Below are 25,687 nucleotides of genomic sequence, written 5' to 3'. Positions count from 1 at the left end.
TCAGCCCTCAGAATACAGTACTGCATTGCTGTGTACTAGGATGGCATCAGTGTGTTGATTATTATTCTAAAGAGATAGAAAATTCAACAGGATTATGCTCTTAGATTTCTGCTTGATGTGAAATACATCAGCTAATCATTGTTAGGCAGAATCATTCAAAACTTTGTGGTTACTGGAATTTAGTGATTTTAGTCTCATCTTTCCTCAAACTTGACAAGTTATCTTGGACATGTAGGCTCATGGGCTATGTCAGAAATGCACTCTGCTCTCCCATAGCATCTTCCCAATCACTTTGTCCCCACATTGTCAGCTCTGCCATGTGATAATCCTGTACAGAGTTTGGGACACTCGGACACACAGTTACGACTCTTTGGCACAATTAGTACATGTACAGTCTGTAAGTATTTCCCCAAAACTTTTTTTTTGAGAGTGACATACATGTACATTTATATGAGAAGTGGTAGTTCTGTCCAGTAATGACTACATGTATATTGATTTTTTTAATGTCTTGAACTCTCTCCCTCTCTTCTTTGCTTCACAATTGTTAAGTCAATCACAAATTTAACTTCATATCACGTAACCCAAGTGAAGTACACATACAATAGTAGGATGAGAAGTATGGTACACTGTTTGTGTAGATACAAAATACACGGTATTTAATGTACTGTAAGATAGATCTGTACATATTTGTGCTATACATGTATACAATTTTACAAGGCTATGGAATTTACAGCAATATGCACACATCACATGTGTATGAACTCCGCAGACTGGGCAACATAACGCCCTTGTTTTCCTTCAGTATTTAGTCTAAAATCAGCTCTTGCATGGAATAACTCAACCTTCTACATTTTTTTTTTCACTTTCTATGGTTAAATTGCTCTATACAGTGTTTTATCAAGTGCTCCAAATGCCCAGTGTGTCTTAACACAGTAATAACATTGGCACAGTGTTGGAACGAAATTTAGAAGCCAGTTTGGATTTTAGTGTCTGTAGTTTTGTATGTTGTATGTACATTGTATATTGTAAATGATTAGATGTAAATAAAGAACCATATCCTTCAAGAAACATATCCTTCTGCAACTTTACTTTGCAATACCCCTTCTTTGTCGTCATGTGACAGTTTTCACCTTCACATGTAAATATATATACAGTATATATATATATATGTATATATACATGTATACATGTAATTATCCCTTTGAAACTGTATGTCTTCTGACATTTGGAACATTTCTAGTTAAAATGACATGTTCTATAATCCTGGGGTGAATATTGAGCTACAATTCCACAATACGCCTGTACAATAATATTTTAGTCTAGATGCTGAGTATTTTGCAGGGGTATTATTTTTTGTGTTTTTGAAACCACACAAATATTGCCCTCAGGTTACACAAGTACTGTACTACTTTTATATGAGAACAATACACGACTTCATACATGTACATGGGCAAACAGCAGCTGCACACAGATGCCTAGCCTACCATTTACCGTGTTCTGCTGATAGGTTCCTTATTCATAAATTCAACCACCTGCAAAATTGTTTTACAACTCCCGATTCGCAAAATATGCCCACGAAATATTTGGCATCTCAAGTATACACATACAATGCAGTATTAGTGCCATGTGTTCTTAGCATTATACAGTACATTTTACATGAAACGATCCCTCTCCATTAAAAGAACAGAATTTTCTTGGGATGCATCCTTTTAAGAAATGATGCAAACTGCAGGCACAGGTAAGGTTGCAGGGTTTTCTGGAAAATAAACTTGATTTAAATTATGTTGATATCATTGCACAGGAATAGTCGGCTAACAGTTTAAAAATCAGTACTTTTGTTTGAAAATCAGTACTTATGTTTGTGTACTTCTGCAAGACTAGAGAAAGTACTGAGGCAATGGAATGGAATACAATGGGGGGGGGGGGGATATGCAAATTTTGTTTGACAGTGGAAAAGCTATCACCTCACAAATCACACATGTTACCAGTCATATCTAGCAGTGGCCTTGGAATTCTACGACTGGAAGCATATAAACTGATTCCAAGGGAGTGACATATTGTATAAAAACTGTAATTAAAATACACTGTACTGTACATGCAAAATATGCAAGGCTGATAATTGATGAACACAAGGCAGTTCAAATGTGTGTCCATTGCAACAAGGTGATGTCTCATAAGGCCACACACTGGTTGTTGGTGGCATCTGCAGACAAGCTTGGAAGATTCCTTCACATAATTACTGGTATTCATAGCTCACGGATGATTTGATTATTATTGCAGTCCATAAATGGCAGAGCCCTTACACATGAATGTTCTGGATAGAACTTGTCATCCACAAACGCTTTAACCGTAACAGTGTCTTGCACCGTGTGTGTCTGTTGTAAGAATAATGTGCACACCGCAGCACCCTCAAGTTTCTGACATATTTACAGAAACAATGATGGACCTAAATATCCCAAGTCAATAGTCCAAAGGCGAAGGTAAAGAAACTACAATTGATGGGCCTTGCATAAGTTTCTGCTTCAACTCCGACCCGCTTTTACTGCGTCTATTTTCTTTTTGACCCCGGCAAGGTTGAGGGTAAGCTCAGCGTGATGGCGCTTTAGGTATTCCATTCGTGCACGCAGCTGGTCTCCCTCGTCCTTCTTCTCTTCAAAGTCCATGAGCAGTGAGTTTTTGCCCAGGAGGCCGCTTTTCTGGCGCAGCCGCTGGTTGTCGATGCGCAGGCTGTCCCGTGCTTTCTTGGTGCGTGAGAGGATGTCGCGTTTCTGTGGAACACACACACACACACACAGTGAAATAATAAAGTGAGATTTGCTTATCTCAGACATGCATACAAACATATTGCTTGAGATGAAACTTCCGCATAGTATCTGGCAAGTTTCCTAAATGACTATACAGGAACACTAACCTAACTTTGATCTTAAAATATGCTTTCCATATCTGGTTCTGAAAATATGGATTTTTACCTGCTGCATATTATCAAGCAGATGCACGAGTGAAGTGCATTGTGTAATCCTACAATATTTGCACAAAGAGCAGCTACAATCGCTGAATATTGCACACTATTAGAAAGAGCTTTGAAGTACTAAAGTGCCAATCATCTTGGCATGTTTCATTCACATATTTTATGCAGTATCCTCAGTCATTTAGCACAAGCACAAGTTCAATTCTCAAACATATATTACTACCATAAGAATTATTCCATATCATACAAGATTCTTCCGCGCCTTCCCTAATCTGACATACAATGCAGAAATCTTCTATGTTTACAAAATCTACCATATCCTCTTGAAGTTTGACCCAATGTAAGTTTGAGGTGCAGGTATATCACAATGTTTAGTGCATCACACCACTTGGCAGTGTTTAGTACCTGTGCCACTAGCTCCTCCACCTCCCTCAGCTTCCCCTTCTGGATCTGGTTCTCAGCCTGCACAAACTGCAGCTTTTCTTTCACGTGGGTCAGGACCTGCACTGTGCTTGTAATCTTCTTCCGAAGTTTTAGCAGCTCCTGTCAATTGAATTGAGAGTTACATATATAGGACAACCATCAATACTACTACTGCTGTAGTGCTATTACTGCTACTGCAATACCATTACTACTATGACATTAATTCTCTCCTGAACAGGTCCATGAACATGGTCACACCTCCCTCTTCAAAGCCAGTTCACAAACTCATACAATGTAGAGCCCACTGCATGTAATAGAGTTCATGAAAGTGACTTGTTCCTTTTTTTCTAGCTGTACTGTAAAATGTTGATAAGTGAGAAACTTCCCAATGAAGTGCACACCAAAGTTTCGCAGAAAGTTTCACTGGTAATTTCTCGAGAAGTTTGAGTTCACACATACTGCCCAAACTACGCAAAGCAAAATACGGAGTAGTGAAACTGCGTAATTTTACGTAGTGTGACAGTACCTTTTATTGCTATGACACATCCAAAGGAAGCAAAAAAAGTTGACAGACAAGGTTTTTGCAATGGGCAGACCAAATTGATCTGTTCCTTCTGTGAACACGCCTGTCTCTAGTATGTCATTCAAGGCTTTACTGATCATAGGATACTCATGAGAAGATAAAAACATGGTCAAGAAGGAGGAAGAAGACAAGGTAAAGGAGGGGGAGGAGGAGGCAGATGAGGATGAAGAGGAAGGTGGAGGAGGTGGAGAAGAAGAAGAGGCAGGAAGAGGAGGAGGAAGCGAAGAAGATGGAGGAGAAGAAAAAGGAATAGACAACGACGACAAGAAAAATGATGACCAGGGGCCTGTTTCATGAAAGTCTTACGGTAAACTTTTCGCTCATAAAACACACTTACGAGAGATTTCATGAAATGGATTTTACTTTTCTTTGAAATTTTCACATAGCTACATTACATATGAGTGACTTTGGCCATTCTGAGACTTATGCAAAGACTTTTATGTGATAACTTCATGAAATGGACCCCAGATTCCTATCTACACGGCTTCTCCTGAAATACTGTATACGCCATACATTTAGCGAGTTTAAATTTTTGTGAATTGAGACTTCCCGACCATTTTGCGAGTGGTTAAATTCGTGATCGTGGAGTACCGTGCTGAACGGAGAAATGTATACGTCTGCGTCACATTTATATGGGGATCAGAGTCATTATTTTCATGTGTCTTTAATTTTCACGAAAATAAAAACCTTGCAAAATCTTCGCCATATGCAATATTCTGCTTCACAAAGAGCAATCACTGTCAAAGGAATGTTTTTTCCTTTGCTGGTCTCCCCTCACCTCATTCCTCTCCTCAATCTTCTCATTGTACGTCTGGTTCTCAATCTTGAGCTGCTCAAAGTCGATGAGGTGGAGTCCCTCTGCCAGCTCCTCCTTGGCCTTCAGCTGCTGCTCCCGTTTCTTGAGGCGATTCTTCAGCTTGATGTTCTCCAGTCGCACCTGTTTCACCTCCTCTTCCTTCTTGGTCTCATTGCTGATGTAAACCTCCACATCCTGATATGAAAAAAAGAAGAAAATATTCAAAGAAGAAACCCTTACTTAATCACTATGAATGTTTAATGTACATTGTATATCATTGCAGTTTTTCCATTTCTTTTGCCAATCCTAATGGTGAGACAAATTTTGAAATCCCGTTGATAATAAAAACGCTGATGAACAAAACTGGACACTGCAAATCACCAAAATACATGAATATACATGTAATGCATTCCAATCTCTTTACTTCTCTTTCATCACATTCAAGATAATACACTTGCAAAGTCGGGGATCAAAAACTTTGAAAGAAAACAATAAACATACGTGATGAACTTCAATCACTGCAATAATTTCCCCTCCCTTTACAAACTTGCCATTGCAAACTCAATGGCCACAACATCCACATTAGCTCCAGTTGGAAGTCTGACTATGCACAACACTGTACAGGATTTGAACATAACAGACCTGCTGCAACTTTGAGGAAGTACCCAATGTAAACACACAGTTAACTCTATGTCTCATTGTAATGTTTCCATATAATCCTCAAATACTGTCAGGACTTTTACACAACTAGTGAATACTTTGATGCAAACTACATTAGAATCAACAGAATATTTAATCATCACTTTCACTGCAATTCCATATGGCAGCTTCAATAAAAGACAGTATGATCACATTCAATGGGTTCCATGACATTTGCTCCCATGAAATATCTGCACGCTAAGCCAAACATAAATTCTAACCACAAACATAACCCTAACCCTAACCCAATCCTCACATCAAACTAAACCTAAAACCCTATCACAACCCTAACCCTAAGTCCATGGAGAAAATAAGACTGGAACAATTGTCTCAGGAGCAAATGTCGTGTCACCAATTAAATCATACTAGATAAAATTGAACAGAAATTTGAAGATCTTACAAATGAGATTTAGTGCAAAGAAACAAATGGAATAATCACAGACACATCATCAGCCAAACACATTGTAACAGTACTTACCCTAGGTGCCAGAGGCTTGCCCGTGCGACTGCTGATGGCTGTCAGGGCCACCTGGCGCTTGAGTTCCAAGAACTGCTCGTCCTCCTTCTCGACGAAGTCCTGCTTCTCCTGCTTGCGGTCCTTCAGGTCCTGCAGATGGAGCAGGGATAGCTCCCTCTCATCCTCCTCCTGCTTCCTCAGCTCTTCCAGGTTTGCTGTAGGATGCAGAAGAGACAAAACAAGAGAACCTCAACTGTCTTAATAATGCGCAGTGGAACAGCAGGTGAATAATAGAGATGACTCCCATTATATCGAAGTCCTCACAACTGGCAGTTTTCTTTCACTATATAAAAATTTCATTATAGCCTAAAAAATAAGTGTTCAAAGATATATAGATGACTAGTTTGGGACCTGAATTTTACTTCGTTGCATCAAAAGCTTTGTTATAACTGTGTTCATTTTGATGAGAGTACACTTAATAAACACTACACTGCATGAAATCTCATCTGCCTAAACAGGTTGTTTTAAATGCAAATAATGAATTTATATCTCCTCTCTCTTTACTGCCCACAACCTTTTCTCTCTCCATCCCTCTCACTTTTTTGAGTTTTTGTTTATGTAACCTATTTATTTATACAAGGTACATCTATTTTCAATTTAATAGAAATATACAATAATATGTTTATTACAGCTAGTGGACTCCTGTTATAACGAAGTTCTCAGGACCGGCAGTTTCCTTTTGTTATGAATATCAAAATTTTGTTATTATCGAACAAATAAACAAAAAAAAAAAAATACATAAAGTGGATAATGTTGTGGCCTGAATTTTTACTTCGATGTAACTGGAATTTTGTTATATACATGTTCGTTTTAATGGGAGTGCATTGTACCATGCTACAGACAGACAGACAAAAAAAAAAAAAAAAAAGAGACAAACACTATGAACTCTTTCTTTTAGGAAAATCTTACATGAAATTATGGTCACATTCTAAACTATTTCTGTACAGTAGGAGTACACTTCAATACTGTAGATATGGTCTCATGTTCAAGAGCCTCAAGACTTACACATATACTTCAGGTATCTTTGCTCCTGGTCCGTGACATTCTTGTCCATTTCCTGTCGCTGGTCATCTGTCTTCTTCTTTCGGAAGTACTCAGCAAGTTTGTGTTGGAGTTGGACGTTCTGCTGGTTTAACTGCTCGCGCTCTGTCGCCAGCGCCTACAAATAGCATGCAAACCCATGGTCAAGTATTGAAAATGATACCGTACAAATCTCATCATCACCCAGTTGAAATGAACAAAAGTAAATCTTAACAATCACACACATTGATCATGGCCACAGTATATCATACAACATTCAGAAGAATTCTTGCAACCCGATTGGTTGACTACTCATCACATTACATTTGTGCAGATGAAGATCGCACTCTTTCCCTATCTAGCGTGCAAATGCTGTTGAGCTGGTTTGGATAGGACACAATGACATCACAAACCATGAACATCATTCCAATGAATAACTTTTCATCAAAGTTGATGCTTCCAATCCACCTACCCCGAGAAATGGTAGTCGTTCTATGCAGGTCTAGACTTGGACCACAGTTTTTAATGTCCAAGGAGTTGTATAATGCATACATATCTATCTTTGAAAAGTTAGCAGTGTAGAGCCATGGAGCTACCGTAGCTCCATGGTAGAGCTAAACATTAATTACAAAGTACCAGACCTAAGCCCAATATATAACAGACATCTTTCTTGGTCATTTCCATAAATGCACCTTACCTGGTACATCTCAAGGAGCTCTTCACGTGACATGAGATCTTCTTCCTCCTCCTCTAGGAGAGCTTCCTCTTCAGGCAATGGTGAAACTAGAGGAAATATTAGTTGAATCCAGAAATGATTTCATGGCTTCTGTGCCAACAATAGTTGGTACATACACAATATGAACAATACGTTCAAACTGTGATATGTATTTGTACAATACATAACATATAGCAAATGATTTGTCACTGCATGTAACTAACTTTCAGTACCCTGCTACTGTATTTCTAACAAAGTTTTAATTTGACATGAAGAAGAAGTTTTTCTTAAACAAGACAAACTATGAAAATAATTGTGCAATAGCATAGTATGTACCACAAATCAGTTGGATTCATGTCAAACAGAATATGGTATGGCAATCAATTTTAGTCAACTTAATGTAGACGTCAAATGATATAATGTATCACTAAGTGTAAGTCATAAAAGTAACCCCTTTTACAGCCACAGGATCTATGCTTCAATGGAAATATCAAAGGAAATTAACTATTGAAAAGGCAGACCATGACAGAAATGGTGCATGAAACTGTCTTGGAAAGAGCATGAACAGTTTTTCAAGTGACAAGAGATGGTAAAGGTATACTAGTCTCTATCAACCATTGAGTTCTTGAATATATCTGTTTCCTTGTATACCTGGTAAACAACTTATCATAATAGAACAATGATTTCCATATTCACAGTGTCAGCCAATTAGCATCCAACTTTTGAAGAGAAATGAACAGTAATAGTCAGAATGGGAAAAAAAAATGTATGTAAAAGTTTTTGCAGTGTCTCACTTTCTCTTTCCGGGGTGCCAGGCTCAATCTGCGCTGGTTCTGTGGGCGGAGGTGTCCCTTCCCTCGACAGGGGTTCCACGACCTGGACTGTGGGGGTCTCAGGCCTGTCCCCCTCCTGGAATGTTTCGCTCTGAGGGAGGGGGGACTTGGGGGCCTCCTCACCCGTTACCGTTGTTTCTTCGTCTCCGTCTCCTTCTCCTTCGGGCTTCTCACCCCCCTCCCCCTCGGCTGCCTGAGCATCATCCCCTGTGGGCTCTGCTGCTGCCCCCTCCTCTGTTTTCCCAGCTTCACCATCCTCTACCCCCTCCCCTTCTGGCTTCGCCTCTCCCACTGCTCCGTCCTCTTCACCCTCTCCTGTGAAATGAGTAGTAAATGCATAGATGCAATCAACAATTTCCATGATTAGGACATTCAAGCGTGTCCGTGTCTGTGCATTTCAGTGAAGCAACTTATACACCGAGTGCATTGGCATTTTTTTTTTCAAAATTTAGTCCCTAATTACTTCAGGGCATTAACTGGAATTCAGTGTCAACAGTTATGCTCTAAACTCATTATCAATGTTTTGAAATGCCACACTGATGAATGCATTTTGAGGCATCATAGTGTCAGGAAATCCTGTTAACAAACACACACTTTTACATCAGGTTAAAGTTTCTTCTCGCTTCCAAAATCATACTCAATAATCTTGAAATAATTAACTGGAACTTCAATAAGGGAGCAAAGGCACTGACACTTTCCATGAATATGTCCCATCTCATTTTATTTTTCTGTTTGTATCTGAAGTTATATGTGAAGACTGTCTCACGGTCTGGTTGTTGTTTTTCTTTGTTTTACAGAACAGAAACAATCTCACCTTCAGCTGCTTTCTGTTCCTCTCCATCCTTCCCTGGCTCTCCTCCTTTTCCTTCTTCTGCTGGTGCCTCTTCCCCAACCTTCTCTCCATCGGGTGCAGCAGTCTCCTCCCCTTTTTCTCCACCTTCAGCTGCTTCTGCATTTTCCCCTCCCTCTTGTCCCTCACCCCCTGCAGGTGTTGTCTCACCCTCCTCAGCTTGTGGTGCCTCCCCAGCTACAGCCTCTGCTGGTGTATCTCCTGCAGGCTGATCAGTTTGTTCTACTTCGGCAGCAGGGGTTTCCCCTGGTGCCTCACTGGCTGCTTGTGGTGTCTCATCTTCTGCTGCAGGTGCTACAATTTTATGGGTATAAATATGAGATGCACAACCATTAAAATACACAACTTTACTCACAAATGCAATATTTACAAATCACAGAACTTGCAATCATGCGCAAATTTATAGCATTCTGTTGGGTTGTCTGCTGAATACATGTAAGAAGCATGCTTTGATTTAAGGATTAAAAGAAGTGAAATCACAACAATAGCAGTCCATTTTAACAAGTCAAACACTTTCCAATCAATAACAATGACCAGCTGTTTTTATCATACTAATAGAAAAAAAAAATATATGTGATATTGTACCTTGGCTTTCTGATGTCTCTGGCACAGCCGCAGCAGTAGTAGTCTCTTCACCAGCACCTTCTGCAGGGGCATTTGGTGCAGCAGGAACTGGCTCTGTTGATTCCTGAGTAGAATCTTGTGCAGCGGCCTGGCAAAGATGAAGAAGAGGAGGAAGAAGGTGATTCTCTTTAGAGAGATTCGCCACTAACACCCACCACTGCCGGGCACTGGCACCAGTAAATATGTCAGAACAGTGAACTGGGGAGTTGCTTGATCAAGTCCAAATCCAGCTATGATAGTAAGCTGACCACAATTCGGCCACTTTAGCTTTTCTGCAATATTTATTCAACCGAAATAATGCATACAAAATCATATCTATAACAGTACGTTGGTGGACGAATTCTAGCAAGTCGGCACTTGCGTTCAACCCCTGAACTTTATGGTTCTTTTTGTTTTGTTTTTGGTCATTTGCATCGGCACATAAATTGTATGGAGGTCTTGTTTTTCTTTTGCGTTTTTGCCGAAACCATCACTCTGAGCTTGCGATAAGCGAAAAATCTCTCAACTAGGTGTAATCTATTTCTTGATTTTTAGTGCTTTTGCGGCAACCCCGATTGTTGACCCACTAAGGATGGACTGATTTAGCTACAATATGCATTTCCCATAAACACCTGCCCGAGTATACTAGGAACTCGTCCTCAGTGGGTAAACACGAGACTTTCCTGAGCACCTTTTTTATATTTTATTGCATATTTGACAGTGAAATTTCGGATTTTTAAAGTAAAAGAATTTTGGAGGTGATTAAGGGACTTTCCTGTTGTGAATGACAGTGCCAGTGTGCCAAAAATAGGGGAACCAATGGAAGTTTACTAAAGTCTGCAAATGCCACCACCCAGGCCATGTGCATGCAAGTCTATCTTCAATTTCCAGTATGGTAGGTGTCCAACACATCAAAACTTTACACTGAAACTGACGCCCATCCACTATTTATGGCATAAAGAACAAATATTTCACCCCTCTCTGAGACACCTGCCTTTACAGAAAGGCTTAAACTCCTCAACCTATCATCCCTTGTGTACCGAAGGCGAAGAGGAGATATGATACACATACATTGTATTGTACAAGTGTACAAGATCATACAGGAGTATGATAGAATAAACCCTGCCCTGATGAGCATGACTTCTTTGTACTGGCAGACACAACTATTGTACACGGGGCCACAGGTACAAATTTAAAACTTTGTAAGCTCCATCTATCAACGCTTTTAAGACTAAGCTTGATTGACACTGGGAAGACCAATGATTCCTGTCCCCCTATTCGCAATAGTCAACCCTGATCTGTGATGAGCAGTAATTACAAACAGCCTGTCTGCCTTGCCTTTTGAACTGGACAAGAAACCACCCACCAATAAGTGGGCTGATGATAGACTAGAGATTAACCAGGAGAGGATATAGACCTGGAAGCTCAACTGCTGCTACACAGTAATCTTCCAGTCTCTTCGGATTTTGATTTTTTGGATGAGACTATGCGCAGTGGTTTTCTTCACTGGGGATTTGAAGATGTCCAAATATTTCTACTGCCAAACCTGCTAACACTAATTGGCCAGTGCTAATAAGATCAAGAGCAAAACAATAATATCGTAGATTATAAATGCACATTGCCATTTGAAAAGTATTATTGACTAGGCCTAGAGTAAAAGCCCCAATTTTCGGACACTTAAGCTTTTTTTGCAATATTTATTCAACTCAAATAATTTTCCACAAAATGAAATCAATAATAATGTTTGCCACATATATCAAACTAATTTTTCGCAATATTGATTTTGTTAAACCGATCGTAAAATTTCACAAAATCCCCAAATATTATCACCTTGTCAATTCCCCCAAATTCGGACAGCGTCTCCAAAATCCGGACACGTGTGCAATGTCAGTACGCATACAAGGCCGCTGAAAAATCTGCGCGCGCCATACCTTGTTGACGCAAGGTTGCATTGGGGATGTTGCGGCGCCCGTTCGTGTCCGAAGTTTGGGGACTCTCCACTTGCATTCAGCCCCTGTACATTCATTCACTGCATCGGCACGTACGGAGATTTTGTTTTTCTTTTGTGTTTTTGAGGATACCATCACACTCTGAGCTTGCGATAAACGAAAAATCTCGCAACCAAATGGCGTAATTTTCAATTTTTAGCGCTTCTTCGGCGACCCCAATTCTTAACACGGGCCCGAATTTGTGCACGCTTTGGAAAAATCACGGCGATTCCGCGATTTTGACGGCAAAATTTGGGATTTTAGATGGATTTTTGGAGGTGACTCAGGCATTTTCGTGTGGTGAACGAGTGTGCTAGAATGTGAAATGATGTGATATGCTTGTGCTGTGACAGTCGACTTTGCTGCCTTGTGATAAGTGGTAAGTGTCCGGATATTGGAGGCCGTCCGAAGATTGCGGTTCTTACTCTACATGCACTTCACACGTATTTTCAATAGAGAGAAGGGCTGGGGGTGTCGGTTTCAAAATCCCTGCGCAACTGAATGTAAATTTATGTAGGGGCCTAGGCTCTATTACTAACATCTGGTTAAGTATTGTTATGGTAGATGCTCGGCTCGGTGGCGATGCTGTCAAGATTAAATTGAGCACCCACCCGCCGGCACGCCCCAGCCACGAGTTCATGGCGTTCGAAGCAGTTAGTGCGTTACCTTCACTTCAGGCGTGTATCGCAAATGCGCAGGCAAATTGTGAGATATTTTATGTTTCTACAGAATCCTTCTGTTCTAACCTCGTTAGATAGAAAAATCAGGGTGTCGATGTATTGGACACCCAACCATACTTACATATATCGCAATACATGGGACTGACCAATCTTGCCGAGAACTACTTCTTGATTGTGACTTTACATAACGATCTATGCACACTTCACATTTGAAAGCATTGGGTGAATAAAGCGTTATTCAATATACAAGGACAAAAATTTGTATCATAAATCGGAATGGTGATCAATTTCGTTGCAAGAGAACATTTCTAGTGTTATTAGAAAGTTTTCTTACCTCTTCGTCAGCCATGTTGACGCTCGTCGTCAAGGAATATGCGATTCAATATGAATATTCATTACTTTGCAAGCGCCATCTGTAGTGGGAAAATGTCCAGTTTGAGCGCGCGCAATTCTAATTTGTTACACACATACGGGCAGCTTAGCTAGCTAGCAGCGGCGGGCGGCGCGGCGGCATTATACTAGATCTCATTTAATTCCGCCCGCGTCTCTGCGATTGTGAACAGCGCTCCAACGCAGTGTTGAGAATTTTGTCGGATTCTTTGTAATCTCAGCATCAATCATGATGTCGTGTGTAACATCAATAGACGGGATCAAGCCGAACAGTCGAAAACAGGGGCAGATTCAGGTAAGAGCATTTAGGATCTAATTGGTATAATTTCATGCAGCACCAATCAAACGTCGGTAGTCTACCCACTATCGTTTGGCTTTGTGCAGTGCTTGCTTGCCCACAACCAGCCCAGGGACGTAACGCGACCCGGTACCCGCTCTCTTCCGTTGTGTGGTCGACGGCGGGAACTTGTGATTGTGCCATGCATCGCCCATCTTGTTACGTTAATTGAATGTAGGCCTAGACCCTACTTAAATACAGAGTTTGCTTGAAGCCAACATGATATATGCATACTAACTGAAGCACAGAGTAAAATCTAACGGGCATCTAACATGTCAGTTCTATCCGTATGCCGTGTGTGGACAATTTCCTTGAAATAAGAAAATTGAATGAAACAAAGCTTACAATGTATATCTATCTAATGCTAATGGCCATGATGGCTCATTGGCTGCACAAAAAGGAAGGAAGGATAGCGGATGCATGTGTACGTACTCCAGCTCCACACGGCACGGGTGTCGTAGATATTGTTCTATGTGTCGGACACAAACCTCTCAATATCTGCCCAGACACTGGGGGGGGGGGGGGGGGTCATAAAGCCGTTCTTATTTAATATATTATACTATAGGCTAAGAACAACTTTTTTTTTTTTTTTTTTAAGACGAAGTTCTTGTGCTGAATTTTTTTCCTGTCATATTAATGTGACTAACAAACCCCAAAAGACATGGCGAGGGAACATGCAAGTTATGCCGAGTCGAATTGAAGGTGCATTCCAATGTCTTTTGTTAAACATTTCAGTACTTTGGGGTTTAGCAATGATTGACAGATGAGGTCATCTCAAGAATATTAATATTGATTGGTTTGGAAGGATTTTTTGTGGGCGTTCCCAAGTAACGTTAAATCCGAAGAAAAATAGAAGAAAAAATCATTAAAACTATATGGAATGTTATTCGTTTCACCGCAAAAGTGATATTTAGGGTATCATAAATCAACACAAATCAACGTGCATTTGGATTTCAGGGCCCCTTTAGACAAGCAATTTTCATTAAACAATTTGGACATATTTTGGGCATACAAAGACTTTATCTTTGTCTGACATCATAAAAAATGCAGTAATATTTCATTTATTTTAAATTGTGTAAAGTCTTCAGCATTGTGGATTCAACTGTGAGAGATGTAGACAATATACAAATGTACATCCAAAAGACTATCCTTCCCTTCCGTTCAGATGATGGTGATGACAGTGGGCTCCTTGTACTGCTCTCCATTGATTTCATAAATTATTTTGTTTATTCCAGAGGCTTGATGGGATGAAACTTTTGTCTTCTGAAATATGCATCGTGAGGTGCTATTTGATATGAAGACATGGATTAGTTACTGATCAAGTTCTCTGAAGGCAGTGGATAAGTCCCGGACTGTTTTTACTTGCACCGTGTATATACTCTGTACCATGCACCTCAACCACTGCGTTTCATACACACACTCAAACACATCCAAAGTTTGCAAGAATCTTCAAGTTTGAAGGAGGCAGACTGAACCAGAAGAAGAAGCTGACAGGAGATATTAAATTGAAGTTTATGTCTCTGCATCAAGGGTGCTGTTATGTAGACTTGGTATTGTGATTTCAGACTGCTTGTTCAAATGCTGTTTTGATTCTTTGTGTTATTTAAAGTCATCCAAACCTGAGCTACTTTTCTTTTAAAGAACCTACCAAATCTCATACATGAGACTCATGCTTCAGAGGTCTTTGTCATGCTCACACACTTGTCAAGCTTTGACTCCTGCCTTGCACCCCCCAAAAACAAAACGAAACAAACAAACAAACCGATGATTTCCAACTGCCATTAAAAGCAACATTTTGAGACAATATTTCATTTCTATCAGAATAAACCAAAATTTCATACTCTGTACAAAAGTAGATCTATTTATAGTGTACTCCAGATGGCATGAATACAGCTTAAAAATGTGAAAGCTTCATACCATATTGCTGACATGCCACAAAATCCCATGCCTAGCTCCTCTATGACTACTTAGCATCTCTGACAAATAGTAAAACATGACTATTATATTTTATGTATAAGGAATTATCACACAATTTCTCCTCAGGTATATACATGTAACATACTTGAAAATTATGCTGAACTTTGCATATGTGGTATTGTCTTGTTGAAATCAAACTAACTCATCCTATCTCAATTTTGCCAATTGTCATGATTTTTTTCTGTCCAGTCAAGTCACTAAAAATCATTCTTACAGAAATTTTTGTATTATTCCATCCACAGGTCATTTTTGGACCTATGTTCTCCGGCAAAACGTAAGTGTTAAGCTGATCCAGTGCAAATCCCCTCATAAAATATTTTCTCTACATATCAGGGAAATGATGGCTAAAGTATGGCGTGTGTATAGTACCGGTAATGAAAATACATATGAAAGGGATGAAAAGCATGAAATCCAGTTGATTACTCTCAGCAGAATGCAGAGTACATTCAGCATTATTTCATCTTCCTTAGTTGTACAGGTACATAGTTCTGAATTGGGAGAAACACAACAACAAAAGAAAAAAAAACCCACAAAGAACTTGATCAAGAGTAGACTAACAATTTGTAATTTGCAATATTCTTTTGCAGGAATATTTCAATGTCATGATAACATTTAGAATCATTAAAAGCATGGAGAGAAAGAAGGTACCCGGTTATAGGATAATGATCAATTTATGAAAATCTGAGAGGGGACTTGTGAACATTTTTTATATTTCGTGCTCTTATGTGACATGGCATATAAACCCAATGTGTTCCACATTAATCTGAGACTACAACATAGTCATGATTTGTGAATAAGTTTTGTTCTTCAAATCTATGTAACTTTTATGGATATTTGTTACGGGACATGTACATGTAAGAAGCAAAGCTGTACAGAAAATGCCAAGCTTTGCTTTGATGTAAATTGTATAGCAAATATATGTGATTGCTTTTCTTTCAATTGACCAGTAGCTACATTATTGTACAGACATGACTTTTGCATACAAACAGTGATAAAAATTAAGAATCCACTCGCAAATCCAGTAGGAAAAACCCCTTGATAGTCATCACCACATAAAGTGCAAGCTATATGCGACAGGAATGGAATTGCAGTACACAATTTCATTGTACTGCGGCATTTGACGATTTATCGATCGGTTTGGGCGGGTTTGTGCGTTTAAGCAGAATATGTCAATTGTGAAGTTGGCATGCCGTCGACTGAGTCGGTCATGCGAATGTGGCACATAAAGAGGTAAGCAAGTATATCCCCCTTGCTTTGATATGGTAAAGTTTCTTTGCTAAGTCTGTTCCAACACATATTTTCATCCTCTGCAGAACTGAGTTGATCAGGAGAATGAAGCGCTATCAGATTGCCAACTACGATTGTCTTCTCATCAAATATGACAAAGACACGCGATATGACAAGCACGGAGTAGCAACACATGACAAGTGAGTTTGATGATTGTTTCTACACGTATTATTAGGTTTGGTCTACAATCTTCACTGATTAGTGATTCAGTGACTCTTCTCATACAGAAGTCAGATGGAAATGCCTGCAAAGGTTTTTGTTTGTGTGGCGTCTGTGTGTGTGTTTTAACCCGTTGAGGATGAAGTATACTCGGGCAGGTGTCTATGGGAAATGCATGTTGTAGCAAAATCAGTCCGTCCTCAATGGGCAAAGTCCCTATGGCAGGGCTGCTCACTAACCCATTTTTTCTATGCTTTACTGGTCTATTCCTGAAAAAGTTACTTGTCCGACACTTATGTTTACAGGTCAGGGACCGTTCGACCAGTGCCAGTGTGCAGCATTGCCCACAGTGAAAATCGCTCAATGTCGTCTTCTCTTTTCTCGTGCATTACCGTATATGCACAGATTAATAATGAGGATATGCCAGAAACGTAACATTGTGAACCACCAACATTGCAAGTTTTGCATGATAAAGCATTTAGTTGTTATTATACAATACAGCTGAGCAGTGATGAGTCTAAAATGAACTGGTGCATTTTAAAACAGTACATCGGCTTGTAATACTTTATCTACATTGCACATATTTTTACACTACACTGCTGAAAGGCTCGAGTAGTAATTATATAAATATTTCAGAACGTAGTATTCTTGATGTGGATAGACAAAGTAATGTTTTGGCCAGATGATGTTAATTGAATTGTCTTTTTATGCTAGCCAAACTGGTGTAGACATATTTAAAAGAGTTGTCAAGTCTTCTCTACAATGTAGTTTGCAGGAAGCTCCCTGGGAGAAAAAACAAAAAAAAAACTTCCCATGCAGATTTTTTTTTCTTCACCTACAATGAAAGCATCCTCTAGATTGCTCTTTTAGAACCCTGTTAATTTTAATGTTAACAGCTCTGGTAAATTTTTCTTATTCCACAGTCAAGTGTGCAAAGCCACAGCTGCTAGTTGTCTGTCTGACATCTATGAACTTGCCGAAGAAGCTGAGGTGATTGGCATCGATGAAGGACAATTTGTAAGTAAACTCACATTTACGGTCATCAACTCTCTTCAGAATATCACAAAAGTACTCGTCTCTAAACTTCACAGAAGTACTCATCTTTCGATTTCATGATGAAACCTTTTTTTCTCCCTCCTCCCTCTTTCATCTTTGAAAGATTTTTGCAATGTACCGCAGAGAAACTACTGTATACGCCATATATTTCGCAAATCAGGAATTCCCGACGATTTCGCAAGTGGTTAAATTCGCGATCGTGGAGTCCTGTACTGAACGGAGAAGTGTACACGCATACGTCACAATCACATCGGGATCAGAATAGCACCTGACTCGCGAAATTCGCGAAAATAAAAACCTCGCGAAATATTCGGCGTATACAGTATATGGTCAACTTTCCTGAGATCAGATGTACTCTTCTGAGTAATACACATTCAAGCCCTATGCCGCATGTGCTTGGGAAAATAATGATATGCAATGATAATGATAAATTATGTTCATGAGCCCAAAGTTCTCCAGATTTTTAGACATTTTGCAGGACTATTTGTGTTATGATGTTGATCATATGCACTGTGAGACAGTAATGAGCTTTTGGGAGAAATTTGTCTTGATGCACACCCAATGGTAAGACCAAAATTAGTCCATTTTTATTGTGTGTTGCTTCAGCTTAAAAAAAAAGAAGAAATTTAAAGTATTTATCTGAACATATGGCTCTGATATTTTATATTATTTGCTTGTTTATGTGCAACACAGCTTCTGTTAACCTGTTGAGGACAAGTCCCAAGTTTACTCGGGCAAGCATCTATGGGAAATCAAACCGTCCTCAACGGGTTAAAGAACATTAATAGGCATACCCCGAAATCCCAAACCTTGTAACATGAATAACTATATATAATTTAAAAGAAATGTTATATGATCAATGTTCCCGTTTTATTTGTTTCACTTCTGACAGTTCCCAGATTGTGTCAAGTTCTGTGAGAGGATGGCCAATGTTGGGAAGGTCATCATCGTTGCTGCATTAGATGGAACTTTCCAAAGAAAGGTTTGTGATTTAAAGATTTGATCATTTGTAAGGATTTGCATTTGCTGTAGATGTTAACACAACCCAACTGTTACTTTTTTTAATTTCTATTTATTTATTTATTTATTTTTTGCCAAATAGTGCAACTACATGTATGTTTATTGTGGGAAAGGTAAAAAGACGGGTTTTCCAACAAAAATAGCCTTTTAAGCCCTCAGAATACCGCAGTGCTGTTCACAAAGTTTGAATCCCTGATAAAGTCATTAAAAGCAGTTGTCTTCATTGATTTGCATAAAAATAAAAGAGCTTCCGAAATGCACATTGTAAGTGTGTCATGGTTTAGTGATTTGATTTGGCATCCATAGTCTTGCTAATGATTTTGTATTTAAATCTAAGTGATGTAGAGCAGTTTCTCTGATATCTTTTGGACCAGTTTTTATTGATTTCCTTCTCATTACTTTATCATTTCTCTATACTTTGTTAATACTTCTATCAATTTTCACAGACAGTATCAAATACAAAAGAAATGAACAAGTTTGACTGATGAAGTCACAACAAAATACTGTATAAGTGGTTATTTTCGCGAGGGTTTAATTTTCGCGAATTTCGCGAATAGGTTGGATCGCGAATTTAACAACACGAGAAAATGTCGCCATACACTAGAGTAACAATACATGCAAGATAGCGTTGGTGTCAATTCGCGAAATCAACATCTCGCAAAAATGTCTGTCACCTTCTAATTTGCGAAAATATCTGTACGCGAAAATAACAGCTTATACAGTAATACACAGTGCAAATACTTCTTTGTTACCATTTCATTTGGTAGTGCAACTATTGGGGAAAAAAAAAGCCAACAATGCATTTGTAATAAAGATGTCATAGTAAAGTACTTATTATCAAAATGCCTATCCTACATTTCATGTTGTATAACTCTTTTTTCTTTTCTTTTTTTCCTCACTTCAGGGCTTTGGTGATATCCTAAACCTTGTTCCCCTGGCTGAAAGCGTGATCAAACTCAATGCTGTGTGCATGCGCTGCTATAATGAGGCATCCTACACAAAGAGGCTGGGCTATGAAACCGAGGTAGGTGGTCCGTGGTTTGGCCCAAGATTGACCCCCAACTCTCCAAACAAACATTGTACTATCACTTATACCCCATACTGTATAAGTGGAATTTTGTGCACATTTCGCACAACCGGAAACCAGGGTGAAAATAAAATCACACAAATATTTTTGCACCTCGCATGTTCCATTGAGAAATGTCTTCATTCCGACGAATTAAAAACATGCAAAATTCATCTCATCCAGTCAAGTGCAAAAAATTACTCGCGGGAAAATAACCATTTTTACAGTACCCACCATCACCACCACCCAAAAGGGTACAGATGTGCATACAGTAAGCTTCACACATGTCAACAAATGCAGGAAGGGATAAATTCTGCAGACTGTTGACTTTTATGTGTTACATGTGCTCACACATACCTTACCCTTCATACTGGTAGTCCTAGATGAGCACACATACAATTATGGGATGTTATGACTGATTGTAGATGTTATTATATTCTTGGAGTTCCACGAATAATGTATTGACAGGCCAAAACATGTGAATAGCTGTATTGACATCCTTTCCTTGACTGAATGTATTCTTGTCTCTTTGTAAAAACCAGAAAGACAAAAGAACAGTGATCTGGAAATGCACAATATGAATTAGGTCTGAAATAGCATTGACGTACAGCTACACATTTGTGTGCTGTGTTTCACATACATTCAAGAGAGCGTACCAGATCAAGTACTTTTAATTTGTTTGCATCTTTAAAGGACAAGTTCACATCAATATATGTGTGGATTGAGTGAATGCAGCAATATTAGTAGAACACATCAGTGAAAGTTTTAGGAAAATCGGACAATCCATTCAAAAGTTATAAGTTTTGAAGTTTCATTGCTGTCCCATGCTGCATGTGAACACTATTACAGTTTGTGATGTCACATGCATGGAATGATATGGAGAAAATGTAAAGAAAATTCAACGTGTTTTCACTCTTCTCACATAACAAAGAGCACTTGACTTGCCTCTTCCAGAAGGCAGGGGGAATAATATTACCCTTTCACTTAACATACATCAGTAACAAGTCAATGGAATGTGTACTTAAAAAGACAAAAAACAAATTTAATGAAATTCCATTTTATTTTCTTTTTGGTTATCATTCTATGCATGTGACATCACAAACTGTAGTAGCCTCCTCATCCAGTGACGGCAAGGATAAGTTTTGAACTGATTGTCTGATTTCCCTAACGCATTCATTGATGTGTTCTGCTAATTCTAATGCATTGCTTCTTTGAAGCAATTTGGGGGCAAAGTTATCTCTCATTTTACTGTTCTGAAAGATTATACAGTCGCTGTATTGTATAGGGAGAGAAATGCACATTGGAAACAGAAAATAAGGCGGCATCCCTGAAATATACCCCTTACAGTTGTACTGTGAAAATGACCCTTTATTTTCTGACAACAAAATTGGTTTCTTCATTTATATATCTATTTTCTTTGAAAAATGGATTTCTCCATTTATGTATTCTTGCAGAGCTGCCAAGTCTCCCTGATTCAGTAGGAGTCTCCCTGAAAATGTCAAAATCTGTTCATGTCTAAATAAGAGAATATTGAAATCTCCCTGATTTGGGAATTATTTTTGCCCATTGACATGCATGTAACACACAGATATCTACCTAACTGCTGTGTGGAATCTCCCTGATTTGGATGTGGGAATGTTGGCAGACCTGTTCTTGTAAAAATTGATTTTTCTTATCTCTATACAGCTTGTATCGATTCTCTTTAAAAATGATATCTCTATCTATATATTCTCTTTTAAAATTTGATTTCTTTATCAATATATATTCATTATTTTTCTGTTATTTCTTTCATTCCCTCATTTTCTCTGCATGGGATGACTCTAGCTTGAGGTGATAGGTGGTGCCGACAAGTACATGGCAGTCTGCAGACTCTGCCATCAACTCAGCCCAAGCAAGTTCCAAGACAACAGCGTACAGACGCCTGTTACGATAGAAGCCTCTCAGAAATGCAACAAGCAGGGAAGACGGCTGTTTGTTTCACCAAGCAGTGACGGAGAATCAAGCATGTCTCCATGAACTCCCAGAATTTTAGATTTCTTTTTTTTTTTTAATACATCAAGTGTCCATGTTCTTCAAAAGCGCCTAGCCTAATGACTTTTAATGTCAATAGCATTATTTCACAATCATGTACATGTATTTTAATATTTTATATACAGTGCAGGGAGAAACTAGTGCATAGCACTGCTTTTTTGAGATAACAATTCAAGGGGGAATTCTGGGCCTGTTAAAAGTTAGTGAAAGTATGGGAAGTTATGAAGTTGTAAAGTTATGCTAATTTCCGCAAAACAGTTTTTGAACTGTCAAATTGAATTTGCAAATGAGTGAGTTGATGTCATCACCTCACAACTTGCAATATACTACAGTGTGTGTATACAAATTTCTTTTTTGTAATTTCCTTCTTTTTCTTTTTTGCAAATTCAGTTATGCTCCAGTCTCAAATCCTAGTATATTTGACTGATCACTATTTTGAAGCCATTCAGCCTGGAATAACAATATGCTTTACATTTTTGTAACATTAAAAAAAAAAAATCTTCAGTTTTTTTGTACACAACAATGAAAAATTGTAAGGTGATGACATCAGCTCACTCATTTGCACACTCATATCAACTACATGTACTTGAATAACTATTTTTGCATAATAAGCAAAACTTCAAAATCTTTTACATTCCCTAACTTTTAAATCAATTTTGATAAAATGTTTTACTCTTAACTTTTAACTAGTCAGGGTTTCCCCTTTAACATCCATCCCTTGTGTCTTTGGTTATTGTCTGTGTTATTTGTTGTGAAACTTTGTGTTTGTTTCTTTCTGTGGATGACATTGATTTTCATATGACTAAAATGCATCATGTCATTCTCTTCATGGTATCTACCTCTTTCATATTGTGATACAGCTGCATTATTTCAGGTCTATTGAGAGAGAAGTGATAGGTCAGAATGAAGCTAAAATATTGTCTAAATGGAGCAGGAATCCTGCCATATCCTTGACCTTCATGGAAAAGGGGAAATCATCAAAACTGAATGGTCAATACTTCCACAAAATGAGAACATATAATGAGAGATTTAAGCTTTTGAAGACTTTTTTTTTAAAACACGATGTGCATACCGGTATATATTATAAAACATGATAAGCAATAATGTCATCCCCTCCCAATGTTCCCTTGGTTTGTACTGAAAGGCATCTTAACTTTGGTTTTTGGTCAAGAACTCATCAATCACAACTGTTACCCCTTCAAACGGTCGCCACCAGGTTTTTACCATACCATGCGATTTCACAGAGAATTATCAATTTTAATTCAGATAAAGAAATTATATGAAGATTCTTGTGCAGGTCAGCAAGAGACTTGTAAGGTGATGATATGTTCACCTCATCTAACGTACACACATGGTTGCTACCAATATGACTTTATTTTGGACTGGTTTGTTTAATGTGAACCCGAGTGTCCATAACTTCTTCCTTTTTAATGTCTACTTTGAATGAAACCATTCTGTGGCTTTATTTTATTCTATATGTTCACTACGAACATGGAGTAGCCTAGCACTATGTTTTCTTGATGGTTAATACAATGCCAAATGACATACAGTACTGATGATAAACATTTGTACTTCTGATTCCAGAGATCATACATGTGCTTACTTCTACTCTGGTAGTAAGTGGGATAATGACGGTAAGTTACAGTATTTTGAACAGAAGCAGAGAAATTAAAGCAACAATTTATTGAAATATAGAGTAGATTCAGATATATGATACACTTTACACACCTACTCCATGAGAACCATAGGGATTGTACAAACTACATATATGTGACATATCAACACAAAAGCCTAATAAGGTTGCTTATTGTTAATTCTTTTATTTCTGTGGTTTTGAAGTTTCCCAAGAAGCTTTCAGATGGCTCATAAATTTTGTCCTACTCAATTTCCAACAACCTACCTCAGAAACAGCACAAAACCCAGCTGTAAAGTTTCGATGCAGTCAAGTGCATTGGAGATTTGGATAGGCAACATGATGTAATAATTCAAAAGGTCATGATAACTTAACCTTCATTGTTAACGCCAAAGAGTTCCCTCATTTGAAACATGCCTTGAACTTAGAAATGTGCAAAGAAGGCAGTAAGATACAATGTATCAACTTCTGATATTACAACAGAGATCAAATAACCAAATCACTATCTTCTTGTAGTCTTCTTGGCTTAAACTGTGACTTTACAACAGTAATAATGGTAATGAATCACATGAATTTATACAGTCAGGGCTGCACACTAACCCATTTTTCCTACTGGTCCAACCTGTCTGTCAGACAAGTTGGTACCCAGTTTTTCCATTTTTTAGCAGTCCATTCCTGAAAAAGTTACTGGTCTGACAGTGATTTTTACTTGTCCTGGACCGTTGGACCAGTTCCAGCGTGCAGCGTTTTTACTCTGTACATGCATAAACCCTGACACACTGAGAGGAGTCTAGTTTGTTTTATCAAGAGATACTGTATGTGCCATATATTTAGGGAGTCTAATTCTTTGTGAATCAGGACTTCCAGACAATTTCACAAGTGGTTAAATTCAGGAACGTGACGTGCAGGACTGAACAGAGAAACGTATGCATGCATGTCACAGTCATGTCAGCATCCCAGTTTATATTTTTGTGTGTTTTTTTTAATTCGCAACTGGTACCTATCTTGCAAAATTCACGAAAATAAAAACATCGTGAAATATTTGGCATATGCAGTAACTGGAGCATTGTGGAGCACTGACTTCAGCCGAGTTTCTGTCTGCATAAAGTCAGTATCGGAGATATTGTGGTAAATCGTATTAAAATACATCTGTATTTCTCCCACAGGGAGGAGAGGCTATACAGTATGTGTATTCACAAGTCCTCCTTTTGCTTTCTGCATGTCCAGTAACTACTGGAAAAAGGAAAATGCAACATGCTTTGTAGCCAGTAGCTGTCTGGAAATACATGAACCGTGTATCCAAAAATTATGGCAACAGGACTGACAATATGCACACATCAAAATCAGGAATGTTCTTAGAACCATCGTGAAATATCTGCAATTTGTATGCACCTTTGATAAGAAATCTTAGATTTTGCATCAGTGAAATTTGTGTATTCCTTTGACAGGGCACAAAGAAATGGTCATTTTTTTTTTTTTTTTCAAGGACCCCCTCAAGCAGAATCAAGGAAACCTGGCAGGCCTGTTAGAAATTGTTGGGCATTATATTGAGAGCATGTCTGTTTTGTTTTGGAAACGTGCACTTCATGCAAGCATTTCACCTTAGTGTTTCTTACACTTGATGTCTGTAGTAGTTTTAACCGTACATGCCTTTTCACTTTATCAAGTGTATATGACATTTTGTAAAGTGTGGATTATGAAAATGTTTAGATATCAGTCTGTAGAACTAGGGTAGAAATTCTGTACATAAAAGATTAGACAACATATTGTATCATACCAAGGTAGTCGAATTTGTCAGAACAAGTTCTCACAGATAAAAAATGAAATGCAATATTTCCTGGGGACAGAGAATAAATGAGTTGATACGTTGTGGAATTACCACTTACCGGTATTTTTAATACTGTACAAAGATTTACACCCTTACTTTGATAAAATAATTAAGTGGTAGATGATATGATCACAATAATTTCTGATCTTATCCATTCAATGTGTTGCCCAATTCACATGAAGATCATGCATGGCACATTGTGCTAGTTTTATGTAATTTTTTACAGAC

General features: G+C 38.4%; 2 protein-coding genes across 3 annotated transcripts; one reads left to right on the top strand and one right to left on the bottom strand.

Annotated features, from left to right (window-relative positions):
• Positions 1-1,162: 1,162 nt before the first annotated feature.
• LOC140232407 (cilia- and flagella-associated protein 184-like) lies at positions 1,163-13,032 on the bottom strand. 2 transcript variants are annotated; one of them, XR_011901484.1, is made up of 11 exons: positions 13,010-13,032; positions 9,990-10,116; positions 9,369-9,698; positions 8,516-8,869; positions 7,704-7,789; positions 6,992-7,145; positions 5,948-6,141; positions 4,753-4,965; positions 3,374-3,511; positions 1,533-2,768; positions 1,163-1,480 (listed from the first exon to the last, which is right to left on the bottom strand). XR_011901484.1 is itself a non-coding variant. In XM_072312537.1 (10 exons), the coding sequence occupies exons 1-10, from the start codon at positions 13,022-13,024 to the stop codon at positions 2,523-2,525; spliced, it is 1,857 nt and encodes a 618-aa protein (XP_072168638.1). In that variant the 5' UTR covers positions 13,025-13,032; the 3' UTR covers positions 1,163-2,522. The 2 variants fall into 2 exon arrangements, 1 of the variants encoding a protein (XP_072168638.1); XM_072312537.1 differs by having other exon boundaries at positions 1,163-2,768.
• A 218-nt stretch (positions 13,033-13,250) lies between these two features.
• On the top strand, positions 13,251-21,987 carry LOC140231615 (thymidine kinase, cytosolic-like). Its single transcript, XM_072311766.1, has 7 exons — positions 13,251-13,360; positions 15,622-15,653; positions 16,693-16,806; positions 17,749-17,842; positions 18,774-18,863; positions 19,806-19,925; positions 21,792-21,987. The coding sequence occupies exons 1-7, from the start codon at positions 13,295-13,297 to the stop codon at positions 21,981-21,983; spliced, it is 708 nt and encodes a 235-aa protein (XP_072167867.1). The 5' UTR covers positions 13,251-13,294; the 3' UTR covers positions 21,984-21,987.
• Positions 21,988-25,687: the final 3,700 nt, after the last annotated feature.

The sequence above is a fragment of the Diadema setosum genome, chromosome 8 (assembly GCF_964275005.1).
Source record: "Diadema setosum chromosome 8, eeDiaSeto1, whole genome shotgun sequence".
NCBI classification, from domain to species: domain Eukaryota; kingdom Metazoa; phylum Echinodermata; class Echinoidea; order Diadematoida; family Diadematidae; genus Diadema; species Diadema setosum.
Note: the sequence above shows the minus strand (reverse complement) of the source record. Positions and strands in the feature narration are given on the sequence as shown.